This window comes from Rhinopithecus roxellana, chromosome 8 (assembly GCF_007565055.1).
Source record: "Rhinopithecus roxellana isolate Shanxi Qingling chromosome 8, ASM756505v1, whole genome shotgun sequence".
Classification (NCBI taxonomy): Eukaryota; Metazoa; Chordata; class Mammalia; order Primates; family Cercopithecidae; genus Rhinopithecus; species Rhinopithecus roxellana.
The window spans coordinates 66056192-66080411 of NC_044556.1; the positions used below are offsets into that span (position 1 = coordinate 66056192).

At 37.3% G+C, this 24220-nt stretch overlaps 1 protein-coding gene across 2 annotated transcripts in view; it reads left to right on the forward strand.

Moving 5' to 3' along the window:
* Window positions 1-19045: 19045 nt before the first annotated feature.
* The window catches only part of ESRRG (estrogen related receptor gamma), a 226144-nt gene continuing 220969 nt past the window's right edge, over window positions 19046-24220 (forward strand). Inside the window, exon 1 of one of the 2 annotated variants that reach the window (XM_010366505.2) lies at window positions 19046-19255. Coding sequence is in view for 1 of the 2 variants with exons in the window: in XM_010366471.2 (XP_010364773.1) it covers window positions 19200-19255 (56 nt within the window). In the remaining variant the exon portion in view is untranslated. The remainder of the gene's footprint in view (window positions 19256-24220) is intronic. The other variant, XM_010366471.2, reaches the window with a different exon arrangement.

Consider the following 24220-nt stretch of genomic DNA (forward strand, 5'->3'; position numbering starts at 1 on the left):
GGCAACAGTGAAGATGATGGCAAGGGTGAGAGCACTTAGTGGCTAACAGCTTGCTAGAAAAACTCTCAAACGAATCGTGGTACAATCTGTTTTCTAATTTATGTTTCTGGGTCTAAGACTGCCTTCAAAACATGCTCTTAGTTTTTGGAAAATTTAAACCAGCTCTCTAAATTAAATTACCCTGAAGAGGAATGCTTTTATATTGTTTAATATAAGGGACTTTCTGAATTCTATGCTATAGCCAGAACAGTGATTTCACACTGAGATATTTATTCCAGGGTTCTCTCCATGATCCTAAGAGTCACTTTAAGGAGGGTGTATTGTTTTATTTCAGCTGCATCAGCACAGTGCCCCACCATTAATAGCAAATGAATAGACTGTGTCTATTTTGTAACTTTCATTCTCTACTCAATGGCTTTTCTCATGCTTTGTAAATAAATAAATTTCCATTATATGCTATTGTTGAAAAGTCATATTGTCTTAGATTTTAAAGCACACCTTTCATGCAGAGAACCTGTAGTACAGCTAGCAGCCTCATTCCATTGGTCTCTAATGACTATCATGGTGAGACACAGTGACTTTGACAGAAGGAGGAATTCACTCCATTAAGCAAATATACTGGTGGCTCCGTACTTTGTTGGAGTTAATAATTTCATCTTTAACAACTGAAGCAAATTTGAAAGATGTTGCCCTTCTCATTCAATGCTACACTCATTTTGCCTTGATCAGGGAAGGTTGAGTGCTCCTATTTTGATGTAAAATCTCCCTAAAACTGTTAAGTTTGAGAGTTTTTTTTTTAATTGTCTGGGAGAGTTCGACACAAGAGGGCGATATGAATTCAACATTTTTACTTGTTTTCTTGTACACTTTACTTTTGCTGTGTAAACAAAATAAGCATATTTTGTGTTCATATCGATTCATTTTCTTAAGTTTTTTTGTTTTTTCAGTAACTTCAATTTTACTTACTCTGTTCCTCTCCCCACTTTTGCATTTTAACAAGAATGGGAAGATTAAGAAATCATTCATTCATTTAGCTGTCATTTATTGAGTATCTAGTATATGCCAGGTACTGTACGAAAGGTTGGATGAGTTAGGACAGAAATGGATAAACACTCATTAAAGAAATGTTTACTAGTCAACTGTTGCATACAAAGCACTCCACTAGGTACTACTGGGAATTAAAGATGAACCAGTAGTTCTTGTCTTCAAGGAACTTACATTCTATGTATAATATGATTCATTATTCTCTTTTATCTTAGAGTTTGTTCACTTACCACAAATTTTTCTTCCCCCAACAGTCTTTAGAGACATAGTTCAGAAAATCTGCCTCTTTGGTTCCTCTCTCAAGTCGAATTGGCCATGCCCTTTTTAAGGCTCTAACCTACTTTATAAAGACATATCACATGTATACAGAGCATTACAAATGGGTGTCCTTTAAATATAAGATGTTGGGAATAGCTGAGGCAAAAATCCTAGAAATAGGAATGCATTTGGTATGTTCACGTTTTAAGTGAAGACTGTGATACCCAGGCTCTTGAAGCAGAATTGTGGGAAACTTGCCAGGAGAGAGAGTTTTGGGTCAGGTTCTGAACAGACTTGAATTTCAGGTTACAAGAATCTTGATTTTGTTCTGTAACAGTGGGAAAATGTGGATAAAAGTACTTGAGAATGGCATATAGAATGAATTAGAAAGAAGCTGAAAAACAGAGGCAGGGAGATCAATGAACCACCGGTGAGGAAATTCAGGCAGTTGGAATTTAACTTTGAGAATGTAGAGATGATTTAGAGTCAGAACCAATAGGACTTAAAAGCTGACAAGTGTATTCCAAGCACCCATGTACAAAGTGTGTATTTTTTGACATCAAGAAGGTTGCATGAATTCATCTGTTTCATAATAGCAAGAGTTCAAAGCTCAGAGAGGCAATTGCCCAGGTAGGCTTGCATTCATTCACTTATCTTAAACAGCCTGTTCAATAACATCCAGTCTGTCAGGCCCTAAGCTGTGTTCCAAGCATTCTCAGATGAGACAGGGTTACTGCCTTCAAGGAGCTTACAGTTTAATAAGAGAAGTAAAATCACATACAGATATGAAAATGCTAAAGGATGGCAGGATAAGCGATGCCTCCAGAAGGAGGGATCTTTCTGAGTTCCATCTGGAAAAGAGGTATGTGTGTGTGTATGTGTAGGGGGTGTATTTTGGGGGTATGTGTAGGGGTGAGGTGGAGTGTTAGAAAGGGGTTATGGGGTTGGTGTTTTAGCCTGAGGGGTCCACACGTGTAGTGACACAGGATTGTGAACAGGTATAAAGAAATAATTATAATATAAATTACCCTGACCCCAAAGAGCTTTCAATTCTCTAGTAATGGTTCCTCTGTTTAGACAATGTTCTGTTTTTATATCCAATGCTATCCCATTATGTTGGACAGTCTTCCATATGGGGACGGGGGGCGTGAAAGAAGAGAGAAGGTGGACTGTGATAACTCATGCCAGTTATATTTGAGAACCAATTTCATATATGACTTAAAAAAATTCATCTGAGAATTAACACTTTAAAATCTGCCCAATGAAATAGTTAAATTCAGAAGGTGGAATATTGAAAGAATGTCAATATATATATATAATCCCATTTTGATAAATGTGACATGGTAAATTCAAAGCCACTCAAATAAATGTCAAGCTTAATACAGGGGCACCTCTGCCTGCAAATAATCTCTAGGAGTGAGGAAAAACACTACAAATAAAAAATGGAACTCTTTAAGTTCTTGATAATTTTTAGTTCCTCTGTCGGTGATATAGAAAGGTGTGTAGAAAGCATTATTTCTCCACAAGCATCTAAGGCAGGGTTACAATTTCTTTCTTTTTTTCTTTCTTTCTTCTTTTTTTTTTAAATGTTAAGCACGTTCCTTTGCAGGGCTTAGAAATCTCTCTCGTCCAAAATTGAACAAAAAAGGCCTCCCCTTGTGCTTTTTTTGTCAGACTGATGAAGCTGTATAGAAATGTAAATGCAATATAAGAGATGGTAGTGGGAAGCTTGTGTTGTGCTCTTCTCTTCTCTGGGGCTCCCTTGTAAAATTATTCTCTGATTTTGCTGTATGTGTGCACCTCTTGTGTAAGGGCATTTAATTAGCTACAAGTTACAACAAAGACTTTTGAAAGGAAAATATATCTGTGGTGCAGATGCCTTTATTTTCATTCTGTGAACAGCTAGGTTTTTAACTCCCTTATCAAGAGCTGCAATGAACTGCCCAGACTAAATTGGGAACATCTCCACACTGTTTGACAAATAGATTTTTTGTAAACTGATTTAGCCTTTTCATTGTTTGCATTTCATTATATAGCAGACTTCATGTCACAAAATCGGTATTCATTCAAAATAGAGAATTAGAGATAGGACTGTAGCCAGATAAAAAAAATATTGCACAGGTCGGAGCTATTAAGCACAGAATAATAGCAAGTCAGTGATCCAAGGGGGCTGTTCTTCAGCAGCAAAGGGGCTAACATAGCCGAGGTCAGGCGTCAGACTCAGGGCTGAAGATGTGTCTGTGGCCACATTTACAAGACAATCTGCAGGGAACAGAGTGAGGAATGAAGGAGTCTGGCAGGATAAACTGCAGGAAGAGACAGGCTTGTCCTTTGCATCTCAAACCTCATACTCTTGAGGGGTCAGACGTGGGAATTTTAACAGTCAAGATGTGTCTTGGTCTGTTTTGAAACATTTGCTCATCAGAGTTTGGGGTTCCATGGCACATATAGGAGAGCCATATTAGCGAAATAGACTTTGAGAAGGAGTTAGCAGTGAGCTGGCTTTTCATTTCTTCTAAATCTTTTAATTTAGACCAGTGGGTCTCAGACTTGAACATGCATCGAATCACCTGGAGGGGCCGGGCGCGGTGGCTCACGCCTGTAATCCCAGCACTTTGGGAGGCCAAGGCGGGCGGATCACGAGGTCAGGAGATCGAGACCATCCTGGCTAACACAGTGAAACCCCGTCTCTACTAAAAATACAAAAAACTTAGTCGGACGTAGTGGCGGGCGCCTGTAGTCCCAGCTACTCGGGAGGCTGAGGCAGGAGAATGGCGTGAACCCGGGAGGCGAGCTTGCAGTGAGCCGAGATCGTGCCACCGCACTCCAGCCTGGGCGGCAGAGCAAGACTCCGTCTCAAAAAAAAAGAAGAATCACCTGGAGGACTTATAAAGCACAGATTGCTGAATCCCATCCCCAGGCTTTCTCTGAGGTGGCAGGGGCAAGAATTTACATTAACAGTTCCTGGGTGATACTGATATTTTCCTTTTAGAACTATTGGTATAAACTCCACATACCAGTCATCAGTGGATCAAATGATTTGCATTTTTAGAGCAAACCCACTGAGCAATGAGCATTGGCAGCTCTTCACTGTTAACCTCAAATAGAAAGTCCAAAAGATCACAGAAGATAATTTATGTGTAGGACTTGTCTTTGTTTTGTTTTATTTTTAAAAATAGCTTATGTAGAGCTATGTTTATATCACATCTTATTCTGCCTGTTTCCCACAGACAGGGAACCTTTTTTTTTTTTTTTTTATTTTCACTTTAATGTGAATCTTTGGAGATACCATTTATGCACTTGTCTCTCAGTGTCAGGATTATTTATAAAGATGAACAGGATGCAGTTTTACTCTCAAGAGGCTTACAGTCACGGGAGAATCAGATAAAATGTGAAGAAAACATTAATAGCATTGGTCAGTTGAGATGAGAGAGGGATGCTGAGGTCTCTATCCTACTGGGAACCTCCCTGACCTCCACTCCAAGGTAAACTAAGTATTAAGGATAAGTAGGGGCTGGTTGCAGTGGGACATATCTGTAATCCCAGTGCTTTGAGAGGCTGAAGTGGTAGATCACTTCAAGCCAGAAGTTTGAAGCTACAGAAAGCTATGATTGCACCACTGCACTCCAGTTTGGGTGACAGGCCTGGGTGACAGAGTGAGACCCTGTCTCAAAAGTAAATAAATAACAAATAACATGGGTGTGTACTCAGGAATCTTCTAGCACTTTGAGAGTCCTATAAATTTTTTTTACTTGTAAGTGCACGCTGTTTCATCTTTCTCAGCTCTGGCATTTATTTTACTGTCTCTCCATTTCATACTTTTCCCCTACTTAATCTACTTTTTCCCCTTACTACATTCTGTTTGACTATTATTTTCTGTTAATAATCTGCATTCATTGTAAAATTATCCAAACAATACATAAGAATATAAGGAAGAAAATGAAAAGCAACTAAATTTTATTGCCTTATGATACCACAGATTCTGTTTAACCATTTACATCTGTTTTTACTCTAAAGCATAGTATTTAGAATAGATTTTTACATTATACTCAGCTCTTCATTGATAAGCATTTTATGGTTCACTTTTTTCTCCTTAGATGCTTGGCAGTACAGGACTTATTTTAGTAAAGTTTCATAAACTGACAGATCCCTGGAAATTTGGTTTCTCAGCATTGTGTCACTACAAAAGCTGAAGTCCACAGATGGTTTTCACTTTACCCTAAGACCCTTCCTCAGCAGTTAACGTCACCTTTTTCCTTCTTTTAATGTTGGCTGCAGTTTGAATCCCCAGTAGATCTTATCCCAAAAATACCACTGTATGGACCCCACCCTCAGAGATTTTCACTGGGTGAGTTTGGGTGAGACCCAGGCAGCTGTAGTTGTAAAAGGTCTTCAGGTGATTCCAATGTGGAGCCAGATTATCTCATCCTATGATGACAGTTGGGCTTTGGGATATTAGCATGGCCTCAAAGAAAAAAAAAACAAACGATGTCTCATCTGCAAAACTGGTGAAGTTCTGGAAGTCACTTGTATTTAGTGACTTGGCATCTAACACAAGCCACTGATAGTTTTTGTGGGTTGTATGTAAGGACGAATATTTTCTTATACTTGCATCAATCACAGTGAGCTTGGATTTATGTTATCTTATTTGTTTTCACAACAATCTTATGGAGTAAGCAGATAAGTTTTTTTTTTTAATCCCTTCTTGCTAATTGTTTTTCTTAACAGATGATAAAACCAGTAATTCAGGTAAGTAAGGTCCAAGGTCACACAGCCAACAGTCTGTACAGCCAGGATTAAAACGAGGCCATCTGACATCAAAGTTTATGCTTTTACGTACACTTCCTTTATACGGTTCAATAATGGTGAAATAATGATTCCAGGACCTGGGCTAAGTAATTTACCAGTGGGTCTCTGTCTCTACTTTGGCAGCGTATTGAAGTCACCTGGGATGTTTCAAAACTCCTAATGCCAAAGATTTTAAATTAATTGGCTGGGGGTGAGGCCTGAGAATTGGAATATTTCGAAGGTTTAAACCAATGATACGTAGACCATTTCATTTAGTCCCCTTTAGCAATAATATGAGATTGGAGTCATCACCATGTTTAAAATGAGGAAACTGAGACATACAAGACTTTAATCCATCAGCCCACCTGTCTACCAGCTAAAGAATAGCAGAAGCCAGGCTCAAAACAAGGGTGAACCACTGTCTGCAGCTCTTCTGGTCACCATATCTGTCTCCACCGATTTTAAGGCTTTTGCTTCAAACTCTGAAGCAGATGCAGCTGAGTGAACCATGAGACATATACTAACCAGAGAAAGAACTGAATTTAAAGTGTTTAAAAGTTCAAGGACCATATTGCTGTCTGCAGACTGAGCCATAGCAGCCAGCATCACTTTATTCATTGATTTATTTGGTATTTCTTGTTTCAGGATTTGATTTTTAAGACTCAACATGTTGAAACATGAAGTTTAAAAAACTTAGGGGCTGGGGATGGAGAATATATGAATAATAAAGTGAATTCTGAGCCATTTATTTTTAATAAAAGCTCTGTTCCTGATGATGAAACTGTAGACTTTTAGAATGAAACAGGTCTATAGAGATCCTATTCTCACATCTTGGCATGTCCCAGAATGACCTGGAGGGCTTGTTAAAACACAGACTGCTGGGATCTACCCCCAGAGTTTCTGACCCAGTAGGTCGGAGTGAAGCCTAATCGTTTGTGTTTTCAACCAGCTTCTACTTGATGGAGATTCTGCTGGTCTGGAATCCATACTTCGAAAACTACTGCACCGGTTCCCTCTTGTTCAGTGACGCCCAGTGAAATAAATGCAGCACCTAGCGCAAGGGTACAGATGACCAAAAACCATTCTTCCTCAACTATTCTTTCTACCACATCTTGCTTCTCTGAGAAAGAGAGGAGAACTTCAGAGATTGTATTTTTACCCCTCACCCTAAATTCAGCGTGACGTCAACTTGAGGGGATAAATATTACAGTTAAAATAGTCCTTTAACGGCCGGGCGCCGTAGCTCACTCCTGTAATCCCAGCACTTTGGAAGGCCGAGGCGGGCAGATCACTAGGTCTGGAGATCGAGACCATCCTGACTAACACGGTGAAACCCCATCTCTACTAAAAATACAAAATATTAGCCGGGCGTGGTGGCTGCAGTCCCAGCTACTCGGGAGGCTGAGGGAGGCTGAGGCAGGAGAATGGTGTGAATCCGGTAGGCGGAGCTTGCAGTGAGCTGAGATCGCACCGTTGCACTCCAGCCTGGGCGACACAGACTCCATCTCAAAAAAAAAAGAAAAAGAAAAAAAAAATAGAAAATGTCCTTAACTCCCTAAAAGCACCATATTTTGTATAGATCGTAGGGTCTAGAAATGTTACTCATTAATACCCTAGTAATGGACACTTGGAAAATTCCCCTCCTGTTCTTATCTTTCTGAAATGAAGGTGAGTATAATGACCCAGGAAAGCAAATATATGTAGAATATATTAGCCCCATTAAAATACTGACAAAATTTCTTCAGAGAAACATTGAAACTCATTTTTTAAAAAATCAAGTTGTATGAGTTCATTAGTCTGTTGCTGCATTGCTATAAGGAAAAGACCTGAGACTGGTAATTTATGAAGAAGCGGTTTATTTTGGCTCACGGTTCTACAGACTGTACAAGAAGCGTAAGTGCCGACACCTGCTTCTGGTGAAGCTCCAGGAAGCTTACAATCATGGCGGAAGGTGAAGGGGCAGCGGCCTATCACATGGTGGGAGAGGGAGCAAGAGAGAGGGGAGAGGTGCCACACACTTTAAAATTTTAAACACCCAGCTTTCTAGTGAACTACCAGAGTGAGAACTCACTCATTGCTGGGAGGACAGCACCAAGCCATTCCTTACAGATCTGCTCTCATGACCCAAACACCTCCCACTAGGCCCACCTCCAACACTGGAGGTCACATTTCAATATGAAATTTGGAGAAGGCAAAATAGCCAAACCGTATCAATGTGTGAACATTTTTGCCAAAATCAGAAATTTATTTGGCAGATATTTGTTGAGAGTCTAAAATGTCTAGATTGCAGTGCTAGGCACAGGGCAGAGGATTAAAGGCCATCAAGAAGTTTACTCAGTGGAAGGCAGAGACACATAAGGACAATCTACCTTGACACAAACCAGTTAGACCAGTGAGTGCAAAGCATGATAGGACACAGAGGAGAGGGCCATTGATTCCACCTGGTGCCCCTTCAGGAAGGCTTCCCAAAGGGAACACTTGAGACTGGGTGTTTTTTCGTTTGTTTTTGTTTTTTGTTTTTGACAGAGTCTCGCTCCGTTGCTCTGTTGCCCAGGCTGGAGTGCAGTGGCACGATCTCCACCAACCTCTGCCTCCCTGGTTCAGGCGATTCTCCTGCCTCAACCTCCCGAGTAGCTGGGATGACAGGCACCCACCACCACACCTGGCTAATTTTGTATTTTTAGTAGAGACAGGGTTTCACTATGTTTGTCAAGCTGGTCTCGAACTCCTGACTTCAGGTGATTCACCCCCGCTTGGGCTCCCAAAGTGCTGGGATTACAGGTGTGAGCCACCACGCCTGGCCTGAGAGTGTTTTATCTACCCTGTGGATTGTGTTGCTAAATATTGTAGCTGACTAAATGAGAGCCAGAATTACAAGAAAAGGACCCCCCCCTTTTTTTTGCAATGGTTTATTTATAAATATGTAACTTTCTCCTCCAGTAAGAGCACATGAATCAAGTATGGTAAAAATAAGCAAAATATTTACATTTACTTTCTTTGCATCTCAAAATATTGATTAGGATTGAATAATTGAATAGGTTTAACTGTTCAATGATGGCAATGAAGTCAATGTTGGGGGAGAACATGGGCAGTACTAGAAAGTTATCACCACAAAAAGATCCCATTACAGCTAATATTGTCTTATTTAATCATCTTTGCTAATAGGGAAAGCAAAATGTGGCCATGTTTTCTCCCAAGATCTTCTCAGCAGTAACATGCCCAGGCCCCAAAGCACCTGGTAGTATGACAAAAAAAAAAAAAAAAAGGCCCTTATACTGCAGACTAGAAAGATTATACAGATGAAACAGAATAATTCTGAAGAAAACACGAATGTTTGAAAGCTGTTATGTTGTATGGGTTGATCATAGTTCTATTTTATTAACAAGGGGATCTTTGAAAAACTCTAAGCAAATATGGTAGTTTTAAAGTTGAGTTATATTTCTTGGATTGTTGTTGCTTCTGTCTTAATGAGGAATGATTTTGCTCCTCTTTAAGTCTTTTGGTTCCTTAGCTCAGATATCCTCGAATTTTACTGTGGTTGTATGGCTGGGAAACTTGGGAAAGGGAAAGCAGTCAATTTGGAGCTGTACCTAACCAGAGTAAAATTCTTGATAGAGAAGGGAAATTTTTGAGACCACAGGATTCTCCCCTCCTCCACCCTTTTTTTAATTTTAGAGATGGGGTTTCACTATGTTTGCAGGCTGGAGTTCAGTGGCTATTCATAGACAGGTGTGACCATTGATCATTGGTCACTGATGCCTTGAACTGTTGGACTCCAGCAATCCTCCTCCCTCAGCCTCTGGAGTAGCTAGGACTACATGTGCACACCACCAAGCCTAGTGGTTTTCTTTTTGTATTGTACATTTTCACTAGTAGGGCAGATCACCTGAAGTCAGGTATTTGAGACCAGCCTGGCCAACATGGTGAAATCCCATTTCTACTATAAATACAAAAGTTAGCTGGGTGTGGTGGTGGGCGCCTGTAGTCCCAGCTACTCGGGAGGCTGAGGCAGGAGAATCACATGAACCTGGGAGGTGGAGTTTGCAGGGAGCTGAGATCACACCACTGCACTCCAGCCTGGGCGACAGAGTAAGTCTCCGTCTCAAAAAAAAAAAAAAAAAAAAATCAATAAATCCAGATGTTAACTTTGCGGCATGAAAACTGAGTGCTATCGGGCAATCAACAAACCCTTTGAATCTCAGTGTCATCTGGAAAATGGGATTATAATATAATAATAATGAAGTTTCTACCTGCTACAGCAAGTTGTCATGAGGAACAAAAGGAGCACGTGTGAAATTTCTTTGTTAATGTTAAATTATAGCAAAAATATTGGATATTCCACTTCTTAATCAGAATTTTTAAATGTTCTAAATAGCTAACTTTTCTGTCTATATTTTAAAATACAAAAATTTAAAAAATCTTTCTTTGTTAAATTTCACTTCTTCGTTTAACGTTCTAATTTATCGAAGGATGAATTAATCCATGTCTGTTCTCACTAACGAAAATGGTCTTTGATTTATTTAGTTTCCTAATTCAACTGGTAACTGAACTCTTGCTTTTCGGTGACAGTTTGATTGGATAAACCTTTGTGATCCAAATATCTGTGCACTTAGTTACAAACTGTAGGTGAGATAAGAACCCCAGGATTTCAATGTCCTGAGTACAGTCCTCATGCCCCTCCCCCACCACCATTCCTGTAATTTAATCTACAACAGAAATGGGAAAGGAATTCTTTGTCTCACTCTTTTTAAAATTGATACGTAAGAGTTGTACATATTTTGGGGGTACATATTGCATTTAGATACATGCATATGTATGTGTAATAATTGAACCAGGGAATCTCACTCTTTTTTGCATCCAAAATGTGGTTTTCTAGAAATAACAGTTGGCTCTCTAGAATGTGATATGTTCTCATCAGGGTCTTGCTCTTTCAATGAAATCATCAAGCAAAACGTACAGGTCTTGTTTAAAAACTGCAGGGAGTAAAGAGAGGTAAAGAACGGCCTAAAGGTAAGACCTTTGCTTTATTCTGCTGATTAATTCCCTTCTTCCTCCCCCCGTAAGAGGAAAAATCCACCTTCCCACTGAAAGTATTCAGTGTTCACTCTACTCCAGTCAAACATCTCATAGAAATAGGAACTCCATGACCATTCTTCATGGGATCCTTGTCAACATTTAACCAAAGAAATCTTTAGATAATGAAAAGTACTTAGAATCCTTAACATAGAAATTTTTATGTTACATACAAGAATCATTTTTGAACACTTAAAAAATTTTGATTTCAGGACATATCTGGGATCATGATTTTTAAAAGCATTTGCTGTCAGATTAAATGAGAAAATGTTTCCATGTTACCCTGGGAAGGGTCACAGTTTTAGGTACTGATATGGCAGCTTTGTTTGTTTGCTTTTGTTTTAATAATAATCGTCTTCATTATCCAATAGTCAATATGAATATTTACAAAACATGGAAAATTAGAAAGTAAAGGAAGACAGCAATCATTCTACATTGCTCCTTCTTAGCTATCAGAAGAATAAATGATGATGAAGTGCTGGTGCGCCTTAGTATAGCATGGAGCAGGCCTTGCCCTCAATCTTTTTTTTCCTCTTTTTATGTTTTTCTATCAACTTTCTGCTTCACCATTTACCTATTTTTTTCAATCATGTTATCTCTTAAATTTTTCCTATATTACTCTAGTTACCCGGCTTGAATTATGTCATTAAATTTGGCAGCCTCTCTTAAATTTAATAATTAGCTGAGTAATAGCCTTGGTCATTAGTTCATTCATTCATTCACTCATCCAAGACGTATTCATTGTGTTCCTATAACATTGACAAAAATATTTCTTGAGTTCCATTACTGGCCCTGGGGACACTGTCAGACCCAGCCCAGCTCACAGATTACAGTCAGATAGAGTTCAGAGTAGGGAAAGGTGTGGCTGTTTGACAAAACTGAATCCTTGAGAGAAACGATAGCTAAAATATGCTTCTAAGAGGACAATAATAGCTGGGGAGAAGACAGAATTTATTTCTACCAATACATTCCCACTTCTTTTTAAATATGTCACTTTTTTTTTTTTAACCTTTCTAAACTTTTGGAGAAAATGGAGGACCATTTGGTTTACACTTCGATATTTATCTCTTGGGTTCAGATGTCCCTTGGTTTTTACTGGACCTTTGTCCTCAGAGGGGTCAGATCTCCGTCGGAGTTCTATGCGCTAGTATATTGTCAATAATTGTGACATTAACATTGGTAGCTTGTTGCTAACGAAGCACTGGAAAGGGGAGAAATGTAATCTTTTCTAATAGGAGCTTTCCTACTACCTAGGTATGTAACCTGGGTTAAGGCTCTTAACCATCCTGAGCCTCGTTTTCTTTACTTGTAAAGTAACCAAGCTGGACTCATAATCCCTATGGTCTTTCCCAGCCTGTAATTCCCCGTTGCCCAGACTTTATGTGCTGCCATAGATTAGTGGCCATTCAATGTAACAAGAACAAAGCCTTGTGAAGAAATTGAGTTCTTGGGATATCTGATCAAAAGAGCTCCTAGATGAATGAGTTTGTGCTTGGGATAGTAATAAAATCAACAGCATTATTGACTGAACTGCTAGAGTAGAGGGATGTGTAAGAAGTGTCTTAAAGGAAGAGAAATGGAGTATGAGCAATTTCTCCCCTTCTTTCTGGTAAACAATGTACAATTGAATTCTCTGGAGAGTCAGCAGAATCAGTTAACTTTCCCAAGTCTGTCTTCCTCATCCCCATGCAGAAAACATCATGGTAACTTTAAGGGGACATCTTTTAGTTTTCCCTTTTGTTACATGCAGCCAATGTATATGTGGCAGTACGGCAAGCAATTCATAATGTAACAAACTTGCACTTCACTTTCTTTTCTGTATTCGGTATCTTCCACTCCTGGTCAGAGATGGAGGCCAAATGAATTACAATGCCTTTGTCTTACATCTCTCTGTTCAGTTTTAAAAGTTTGTAAAATAATTTTTAAAGATTTAAAAATAATATAACTAACATTTATGGAAGGCTTACTAATTGTAGGATGACAATAAAATGTATTCTCCAAACAGGGACACTATTGAGGGTGTAAGAAGGTGCTACTGCAAATTGTTATGCTAAGACAACTGGTACAAGCCAAAACTTCCTCAGCCCATTGGATCATATGGTCCCCAAACTGGGGCCAGATATTGTGCTAAATTGGTTTAACCTGCTTAATCCGCATAAGAATTCTACAAGATTGTTATTGTTATTCCCATTTAGTAGCTGAGGAAACTGAGATTAAGATGGGTGAAGCTGACTCCAGTCCAAAGCCTCACCCCTCATAACTGGAATCTGAACCCAAGGCATGTTCCAGAAGGACCTGTAATTCCTTGCTCTAAAACCTTCTTCCAGGTATGACAAACACACACCTCTGATTAATTTGCCTTGGTTGGGGGAAGGAGACTCTTATCAAACATAGTCATTTGTAAAAAGTAATCTTAGAAGTGTGTCAGAGAGTTCAAACATCAAAAAAAAAAGTATAACTCTTTAAACCTGTTTATATGGATACCAGATGTTAATATCTTATTTTTTTTTCCACTAGTCCTTTGAAAATTCAGACAAAAGGATTAACACAAGCCACAGGAAAAGCGAGTTTTTAAATTTGTATTGAACATCCATATATGTCAGGAAAAAAATACATTGTGCTTTTTTTGATGTTTTATGATATATATATTTTTAGACTCAAATATATTATATGTTGAATGAGGTGGTTAGGATGGGTAATTTGATCATTTTACTGGTATCAAAGCATGGATTGCTTATTCTGGAATCTGTCATGTTTGTTCCACTTCCCCCTCCTTCTCTGTCTCCACTACTCCCTCCACCTTCTCTCAGAGTTAAGCTACCCTTTATTTTGGACAACACTATCACACACATGATTGAGTCAACAATTTATGGCTTTTAAAAATAGGGATTTTGTCCTCTCTTAGGTTTATTGTTTATCATAATCATCTTTCAAGTGAAAAGGCTAATTTACTCTTTCTATAGGAATATTTTAAGCTTGATTATCATAATATTACAGCTGCCTGAAAAGGTCTAAAACGGGACATTGACCTTGAATGTTTTCTGCATTTAGCTCATGGTACTTAACATTCAGAAAAGAATATAACTGCAACTCATTTATTAATGTATAATCTCAAAACGTTAACTATTGCTCTGTAAATACATGCTATGCAGATTATAGAAAGCTTGTAGGATACTATAAAATGAATTTGGTATCTTACCAGGGCAAGTATGATGGAAATACAACCTAACTAAAGTCAGTTTTCCCATTGGAGCTACTGTAGTTTATAATTTAATTTTTACTGACATTTCGCCATGTGTATTATTAGTTTGACAAAATGAAAATGAAATAATCCTGAATTAATTAAACAGAAACTGAATTGCCTCTATTAGTTTCTCTGTCTTTCTCTGATTCTTCCCCCCAACCCCCCTTCAACTTTCACAAACACAGTGGGAAAGAGTTTAGTGTGTTATGGAGATGAGACAGTTGCTCCCCAGAGAATGGGCTTTTTTTACATATAGACTCCATAATTTGGGAATGGGATGGATTTATAGGACAAGACGTTTGTCAAAAGGAAAGGTTTTTATTAGTGCTTCTGTGGAAGCGATCACTTTCAGTAGAAATGATTGCTTCTTGCCAATCGAGACAATAATTTAAATATCAAAGCCTGTGCCCTAGAAATGAAAGGCAACAGAAAATGAGGAATGATGAATTGATAGAGGGCTGGTGGTAATATAGTGTAAAGTAGTCATCCTGACTTCGAAAGAAGTCTGCGTGTTCTCAGTGGGAAAGGTGTGTTCTTAAGCAGGTTTATAGCACAAAGGAAATCCCAATTCTCAGATGAGGAAATGAGGGACAGATAAGTGAGGTGACCTGCCCATGGCCACACAGTTCATGAGGAGTGGAAGGGAGCCTGGTGCCTTGCTTGTCATTTCAGGTTATTTTCCCAAGGTTTTCTTTTGGAGTTAAAGATAGTAGTTAGTAATTGTCTTGGTTTGTTTTTTGTAGGATGGTATATTATACTATATATGATACATTTAAAACAGCAGGGAAAATAGTTCAAAAAGTTAAACAGCTTTTCAAAGATTTTATACTCCTGAGGAAAGATTACAAGGCAATTTGAAAATCTAAATTTGTTATGCCATGTTTAGTTTTACATATTTAACAAATGATGAATGCATAATATAAAAGAAAAACCTGCTTCAAAAATGACAGTGATAAACTTGAACATTTTAAAGCAGGTTAGTCCTGTTAATTTTCAGAAAAGAAAGGTAGGAGCTAAATATAGCTGTTAATATGCAATAACAGCAAGACTAAGCATTTCTCATCACCTTCTAGCAACATAAGAATTCCTAGTTAGAATGCTGCAGGAAATGATTCTGACTTAAATGTAGTAAAATGTCTGGTGCATACGACTATAGGAATCTTCCTGTTGTTTCCACTTGAGTTTTGCTTGTTTTCATTCTGTTCTTTGAAATAGGAATGAAGTATATTCTCTGCTTGGTGACTGCATTAGTTGGGACTGAAAATGAATTTATTTGGATATTTATTTGGATATTATGTTTCAGGAAGAAGAGATTGAAACTATGCATACACTAAGAGTCTGATGCATAATAGACTGATATTAACTAATTTATTAATATTCTTTGTGGAACAATCATGAGAGATCCTTTTGTTTGGTTCAGTTTTTCTTGATTTGGGTAGACTCCTTGTGGTAAGATTGTGAAGTGTATAGACTGGGAATATGTGTGTATCCTCGGCTGTTTATCTGTTTGTTTGTTTTTTTTTCCAGATTTTTTGTAATTGAGATTCTTGAAGGTTTAAGTTCAGTATTACTCATGGTGCATTTATTTCCCATGATTATCCATTGTTTTCTCCTTCAAGGTGAGAAAAATCTGGGACCAGGGAAGTTTCTTGAGATGACTGAGCTGTGTATTTGTAAAACATTCTCGAAGCTGTCTCACAAGTTTAGTGAAGAGGATTTTTTAAAAAAATTTTAAATTGGTTAAATTGGATTCAAGACAGTAAGTATAGTCTTTAGGTCCTTGAATTGTACAGGTGATACTTTGATCCCAAGGGGAAAACATCCAACTCTACAAACCTGGTACATGTCTGATCACTCAGAAAGCAGTGAGCTCAGTGAACACTGCACCTTGCGTAGATGAAATATGGTTAGTGAAAATCAGTGGGGATGACACTGTGTATGTTTGTACATGTATCTCTGTGAGCACAGCAAAAAGACTTACACATAAGTATGAGGCTAAATATCTTTAAAAATATACACCAGTGAAGTCAAATGGATCATAATGAGGGCAAATAAGTACCCAAAGGGAAATAAGAAAATTATGGGAAATCAAAGATCACTTGTATGAAATTTGGTGACTTGAGGTCCACTGGTAAATACACTACAAATCTTGTCTTTAAAAAGCCATTTCAAAGGAGTAATAAACAGGTTCTGTCACAGCATGATAATGCAAAGAAACTGAACACAGTACAGGATTCTGCACAGGTGCAAAATCGGAATGCATTCTTTGAGTATATTAAGATGCATTGAGTACATTAAATAATTTATATTTTTTAAAGAAATATCCATAGTCAAACCAAGAAGGAAAGTTTCTGGCTTTTTTTTTTTTTTTTGGCATATCTTTTTTAAAGTATGTACAATTGAATCTATTAATTACCCTGAGAATTTTAGTTTATTCAGAAATCAAGATAGTAACCATATGAATCAAAGGATGTTTCTCTGTCTTTGTAATGCAGTATTAGCTTCCATATTTCTTTGAGTGTATTTTAGAAAAATCTTGTTTCTTTTGCAAAATGCCTGTTTTATTTATTTTTTTAATTGTAAAATGATTACATGTCTTATTTGAGATTGAATAGACAATTTTTTTCTCTCTCAGTGTCTGCAGAATGCTTGGATTTTCTTCTACATCTCAAAGCTCTTTTAATTCACTGCTCACAACCAAATTTACATCTTAATTGCAGAGTTCACATTTAACAATATAGACAGCATAATGCTACTGGTAATTAAGCTTTTACTACCTGCTTTTATACAGTATTCGGAGGCACCGTTTTTGCTATGTGAGTTCTGATCTAGAAACTTTGTATGCATTTAGAACACAAATAAAAGGAATCAGGCCTATATCTTAGATATAGCTAAATACAAGGCAGTGAAATTGCTTTCTTCTGTGGGGGGACCAAATCATGTCTGTCATTTTTATATTCTGAATTTTAATGTGGCTGCTCTATTTTAGTGTTTTGTTTTTTTAAGACCTAGAAAATTTGAGAGGGTTGAGGGAGTTGAGTCCTAATTTAGTGAATTTAACACACGATGAATATCTGAACTAATTTATTTTGATCTCAAAGATTATCCTATTTCTATCATGTAGGACTTAAGACGTAAAAGGTTGATAAGCAGTAGAGCTGAATTATATCAAAATTGTGGGTTTTTCACTCTCCATAAGGTAGCAGTTATCTCTTCACCATAAATAGCTGGTATCTATTCCAATGTACATTTGCTAGTATAAAAAAATCCTGTAGATTAAAATAGGACCTAAGCAAACTCTTTGTTATATGGAAATTAAAGACATGGTATACACAATTGAAGGATGAAAAAACACACTTGTCCTCTTATATCCTCCTTTTATTTATTTATTTTTTGAACACTTTTGATTGAGAATTCTTAGTTTTGTAAATTATTATCTGTTTGAAACTAGTTCTTATAGTGACCAGACTGTGTGATGGTTTATAAAATGTTTCTGGGTTTATTTTTTTAAAGCATATAGGGTGCCTTATGTATAGAAACAAATATGTACACTGTGTTTAATTTGAAAGCAGGATGTTTTGGGTAAAATCATATATATAATTATATGCCTCCTAGTTTGGAAGCTTGTACTGAAATATATACAAATAATTAAGAATACTTTTAGTGCACTGTTTAGTAATGCTCTCCCTACAAAAAAAAAAAAAAAAAAAAAATGCTGTCTTTATTTTGTCAAAATGCATTGAGAGAGATTTAATTCGCTATTTACCCCCACAACCCTCAGTCTCCCCACCCCTAAAACTGAAGAAGCCAATTTGTCCTGCGGTTGTTTACCTTTGTTTTGAAAACCTATGCGTTGTATCTACATGTAAAGAGACAGTCGCAGGTATAGAAAGGTTTACACATATAATTTACTTATGCATTCTCTCAAATTGTATTGTCACTGTTTCCTCTTCTGTAGTTGTGTAAAACTGCATTCCACCTCAGAGATGACGATCCCAGTTCACATGCTCAAACAATTTAGAAGAATGTCTTTATTATTATTATTTTTAATGCCCAGCATACATCAGGAAAACAGGAAAAGACATGATTAGGAATACATGAGAAAGTACAGCACCAAATAAACAGCAGCCCCCGGTGTAATCAAAACACAGACAACGGCAGGACAAACTTAATTCTCTACCTTCCGCAGAATCCTTTCCCAAATTAACTGAGAGTCTGCGTGAGTTCTCCTTTTCAAGGCAAAAGAGATCTTAGGTTAGAAATCAAAGGCAAATCCCTCCAGTGCTTAGAGAGTTAAGTTAGTTATGTTTCTTTTGTAGCTTCCCAGAAGAAAAAAAAAGAGAGAGAGAGAGAGAGAGAAAAGGGAGGAAAAAAAAAAAAAAATCAAACCCGAGAGTGTGTATTGGGAGCGTTTCAACCGCTCCCTTCTCCGCTCCCTTTTTCTCTGCCCACTCTCAGTTTCCAGCCCCCTTCGGCTCTCTGCACCCTGCCTACCTGCCTGGCTCCTCTCGCTCCGTGCAGCCTCCCGTCGCCTCCCTCCTGATTGGGCAGAGGCCCCCCAATCGGCTGCGCGGCTGGGCCGGTGGGACTGCATATGTAAAGCCCTACTTCATATTAATAAGCTCCAATCGGGGCTTTAAGTCCTTGATTAGGAGAGTGTGAGAGCTTTGGTCCCAACTGGCTGTGCCTATAGGCTTGTCACTAGGAGAACATTTGTGTTAATTGCACTGTGCTCTGTCAAGGAAACTTTGATTTATAGCTGGGGTGCACAAATAATGGTTGCCGGTCGCACATGGATTCGGTAGAACTTTGCCTTCCTGAATCTTTTTCCCTGCACTACGAGGAAGAGTAGGTACCTTTTTTCTTTCCTTTTTAAACTCGTCGTGGGAGTGCGGGGGTGGGGGCGGACAGACTGTATCTTTACACACTGATTCAGGTAATGCCCTGGGTATTTTGTGTGCACGACTGCTTGTTTGTGTCTGTCTGTGTCTTTTGTGTTGAGGGTGATCTCCTAATTCAGTAAGTCGAGAATTGTTCTCTGACTACAATGTTACCTTTGAGGCAAAGCTCAGTGACTGTCAGTAAAACAGCTGTGTGACAGTCACTTCTTATTCAGGTGCTAAGAATAGGCACTTGGCACAAATGCTTAGTGAACTGTTAAAATGCATCTTTTACTAGGACCCATTTTCCCAAGGACAGATGTTTTAAAATACAATATTCAAAATGATTTATACTATTGAGTGCCTCTTATGTATTTGCAGTTTGACAGATATTTTCAGCTCCTTGTCATTTCTTACCGCGCAGAGTTAGAGGCAAAATTGCACATTTACTAATTTTCCTTCAGAGAACAATTTAAAAACTAGCCCTATGCAATTCTGAGCTAGAATAATGTTATTTGCATGGTTAGCGTTAAGTCAGCACTTAACTGACAAATCAGTCCATTAGGTAACATGAGATTTTCACACATTATAAATATTTAAGGGGGGGGAACTAAAGAAGAAACAGTAGTGACTTAAAATTTTTCCCCTTAAATAAACACTGTTCAGAGTGTGGATTTGTCTCATTTATTGTGTCCAGAAAATATAGAAAAGTACTTTCGTTCTTACATGCAGTTGAATTAGTATTTATGAATATCTTTATGCACATGGAAATATATGTTTAGATTACTAAAGGGGAGGAGTGCGTAGGGGGTACGAGAAGTAAGTTAGGCATTTTTGTGTAAATGAGTAGGTCATAAACTTAATTTCAACCTACTGTTAAGATAAAATACTAGTATATCACCAGAGCTGTCACTGGTTTATCTCCCTTTCTGTTGAGTCAGTTATATTGCTTTGCTTTCACATTACAGTAATACCAACTGTTATAATTCTGAAAAGAGTGCCCTTGGCAAACATTTTTCTCTACAGATTGTGAAGAAAATATCAAACTCTAGAAGATGAGGTAGTGCATTATAGGTAGATGTCCACTAGCTGTCCTTAGTGACTGCATATTGCATTGCTTTGTAATTAAGTAAGAGATGAAAAGTGACTTGCAGTCTCGGTGGCTGCTCCTGTATGTTTGAGCGTGAGTGTGAGTGTGTGTGTATATGCACGCTCACACATGCACATCCGCCCACGTCCACGCTCACACAGGGAATATTAGCCAAGAGATGGATTTAGGAGGAACTGAAAGATTATAAGGCTGTGCTTGCATCAGTTTGAAACACTCAAGGGAAGAAACAACCTTAAGATGTGTAAAAAATAAAAATGAAAAATAAACAAAGGTAGGACTGCCCACTCAAGTGTAGTTTGAAGGTTAGTGTACTTCGGGCTGTAGAATTGGAGAGTTTAAGATGTCTTCGTGTCAGGAAGAATGTCTTATCCAAGCACGCCCAGATTCTGAACTTTGTCTTGTAAATAAATAAAGAAAACAAACTTTTAAAATCCCCCAGAGCCTTCTTTTTGAAGTAGTTTCCTTGAATTTAACTTCTTATAGCTAATTTGAATAATTCGTTTAGATAAGCCTCTTAAAGCAGATGCATTTAAATGAAATCAAGGCACATGTCCTTTTGGCTTTGGCGCAAGATTCAAACTAGCTTTCTTTTGGGCTCAATTAAAAGTCATCTTTAAAAAATACAGATTTATTGTCTGCCTGCAGTTCTGATGGTTACGTGGTTCACTGGACAGACAGAAAGATCTAACGCTAAGCAACGCATCTGCCTCTCTGTCTCAATTAATAAACCACAGAATTTATACATGCTATTAATATTCATAGTAATTGTACTGGGTTAAACCCCATCACGTGTATGTATACACAGAAATGAAACCAGAGTTACACAGTTTTAGAGGAAAATATTGGACAGTTTCTGCTTTGGAGGTTGTTAAAAAGATTCATACAATTTATTGACCACCATTAAGAGAGCTTAAAATGTTAACCTCTAACTATGTATTTTTTTATTTTAGGAAATGTGCCAGCACATTAAAGAACATAATACTTGAAAGCTTGTTTCACATTTAATAGCAGTAATAGCTGATAGCATAAATAGATGAAAATAATATATCTGCTCATTTTGACATATGTGTCAGTCTAATCATTCTAAATGAGTGTGCTCATCACATGAATCCCTTTCAACCTCTGATTAAAATGTAACATTGACTCCAGGATTATAGAGCGGACTTAATTTTACTGACTGTTTTAACAGTTGTCACAGCTGTTGGAAGAAGGAAAGGCAACCGAAACACTCCAAAACAGACAGGGAGAGGAGAGAACAGTTTAGTAAATTTCAGCCTGATCACTGAAGTCCAGACATTGAAAATTTAAGTTTTGTGTTTTAAGATGTGTGTTTGGAGCTACACAAGTTTTATTTTGCATGTTTCACTCTTTCTGTTTCAGGGTTTTCATGTTTTTTCTTTTTCTCATCTCTCCTTTTTTAAATCTATACTAATTAAAAAAAATACAGCAATCCCAAAGTAATTCCATAATGTCAAATTATAAGTGATAAAATAGGTAGAAAGGAAAAATTTATGCAGTAACAGTAACAACAACAAAAAAAAGCCAAAATCAGAGGGGGATGCCTTTTTTTTTTTTTTTTTTTTTAAGGGAATGATAAGAGCTTGGCCAAGTCACTTTAGATGTGATGTTATTTGAGAACTCTGAACAGACACTTTATTTTTTCGAGTAAGAATACTTAAACTCTAGACTTGGAGCCCACATGACTTTTCTTCATGTTTCGTTTTTTATTTTTTCCCTGCAAATCTTGAAAACACCTGCAGCCTTAAAGGTATGTGGTGTTGGTGGGGTTTTCAGATGATTTCTCTGTAAATTGCTTGAAGTGACAACCAGCTGCAATTAGTTGTGAGCATTCTTGAGCTGTAGTCTTGTAACCTTGCCCATTACATTACTAAAGTGAGCAGATTAATTCTATTTTCCTGAAAATTAAATAATCGTTGTACATGTTCCAAACTACATACAGTTGAAGTGGCCAGATGACGAGTATTATATAACATATGATTTTTCTTCTTGAAGTAAACAACAAAAAAACAAGTGTTCCTGAGTTAATGAAATATATGTTGAATAGGAGTGGTGGATAAATGATGGGTACCCCATGTTCCACTAGCCCTTTGTGTCAGGGTATTTATGTATTACCCTATACACATTTGGTGGTAAGTTTAAAATTCCCTTTTTTATAGAAAGGACTAAAAAACAGCTTTCCATTTCCTGGGCAGAGCTAAGGGTGATGGTGTTGGCTATTTCTTCTTACAGTGATGGTTTCTCATCTTAATGTGTTTATGGCACTGCTGCTTTATTTACTGAGCCTAGTGTGTTGCAGCGGTAATTAACCCATGTTATTAGCAAAGCCCTTGTGGATATCCATTAATTCTCTTGCATAGATGATCATTTTTCTAGTGTTTTCTCCAAACAAGGTATCATTGTTCTGTTTTTTTTTTTTTTCTAAATTGATGGCCTTTGATATATTTCTTTGATTTAATCTGACCTATAATATATATTGGCCATTTTATAAAGAATAGTAATTAATTCAGCTTTTAAAAATGCTAATAGAAGCAGGAGGAAAGATTTTTTTGTTGTTGTTCTTTTTAAAGTGAAAAAAGAAAAGAAAAGAAGGTTTAAAAATAATGCAGGAAATCAGTTTTAACTCTAAATTTTTCAGATTTTACAATTTATAATAATGTATTTCTTTGGGGTATTTTAATCAGTTTTTTTTTTTCTTAGTTAATAACGCTTTAGGCATTTTCCTAAAATATTGAGCCAGCAGAAAAATACTTGTGCTTCCTGTGCTGAGAAAAGATAAGGACCATCTCATTAGCCGGGCCATACTTTTGCAATTAATTTTAGATACCTGGTGCTATTCATCAAAGAGGGCAGCTAACTTCTCTATGATTCTGTTTAACAATACTTTCACAATACCTCACTCCTGCAAGAATTACAGACAAAGAAGAAACCGTTCTTCTTTTGGAAGGTAGGCATAATGCCCAATCTCAAGTCCGTATCACTTACGAAAAATTCCTCAACATTTGTTTTAGCCCAATGACTAAACAAAATATTTCTTTGTCTTACTTGTAAAGTGATGTTAAGCACTGAAGGTTTTGCTTGATATTATTTTATAAAATAAATTATAAGCTGATGAGATATACTTTTTCATACAAATGACAATTAATAGCAATGATTTATATTAAACCAATTAATATCAAATAAACTTTTTAGCATCACCTATCCAGCTTTTAGAAATAAGAGGAGAGGGTCTGAGGGATCTCAATAGAACTTTAGAATCATTGCAGCACTTAAGCTTTGCTCTGAATTTTGCTTCACAGCAAATTCATGGAAGAGAGAAACAATACAATGTTGATCTGTTATAAGTGCATATGAGCTCCGGCCCTAGCCAGCTCTCTGGAGAAAAATCTTTGATTATACTGGCCCAGTTTGTTCAGTTTTTATCTCTTTTATATCCACTGGCATTGTATTAAATTGTCATTGTCCTAAAGCACAAGAGATAGAAATGAATTGCAGTTCTCTACATTCTCTGACAGTGAAATATTTAGCCTCTCTTTCTCCAATCATACTTATGTGTATATTTGATAGTGCAAGGATGACACCAAGCATCTCTGCTGCTTGACAATCTTTCCATTGCATTTTGTATGTTTTGTCATTGATTTTTTTTGATAGCCATGTATATGTGGATATACATGATCTATAATATTATTAATAAATAAATACACACGGTACTTTAAACTCAAAGCAGTCAATAGGATACACAGGAGTATATTTGTGTGCATGTATAGTATGCATGTGAAATATGCATGTATATGGGAAGAGGTA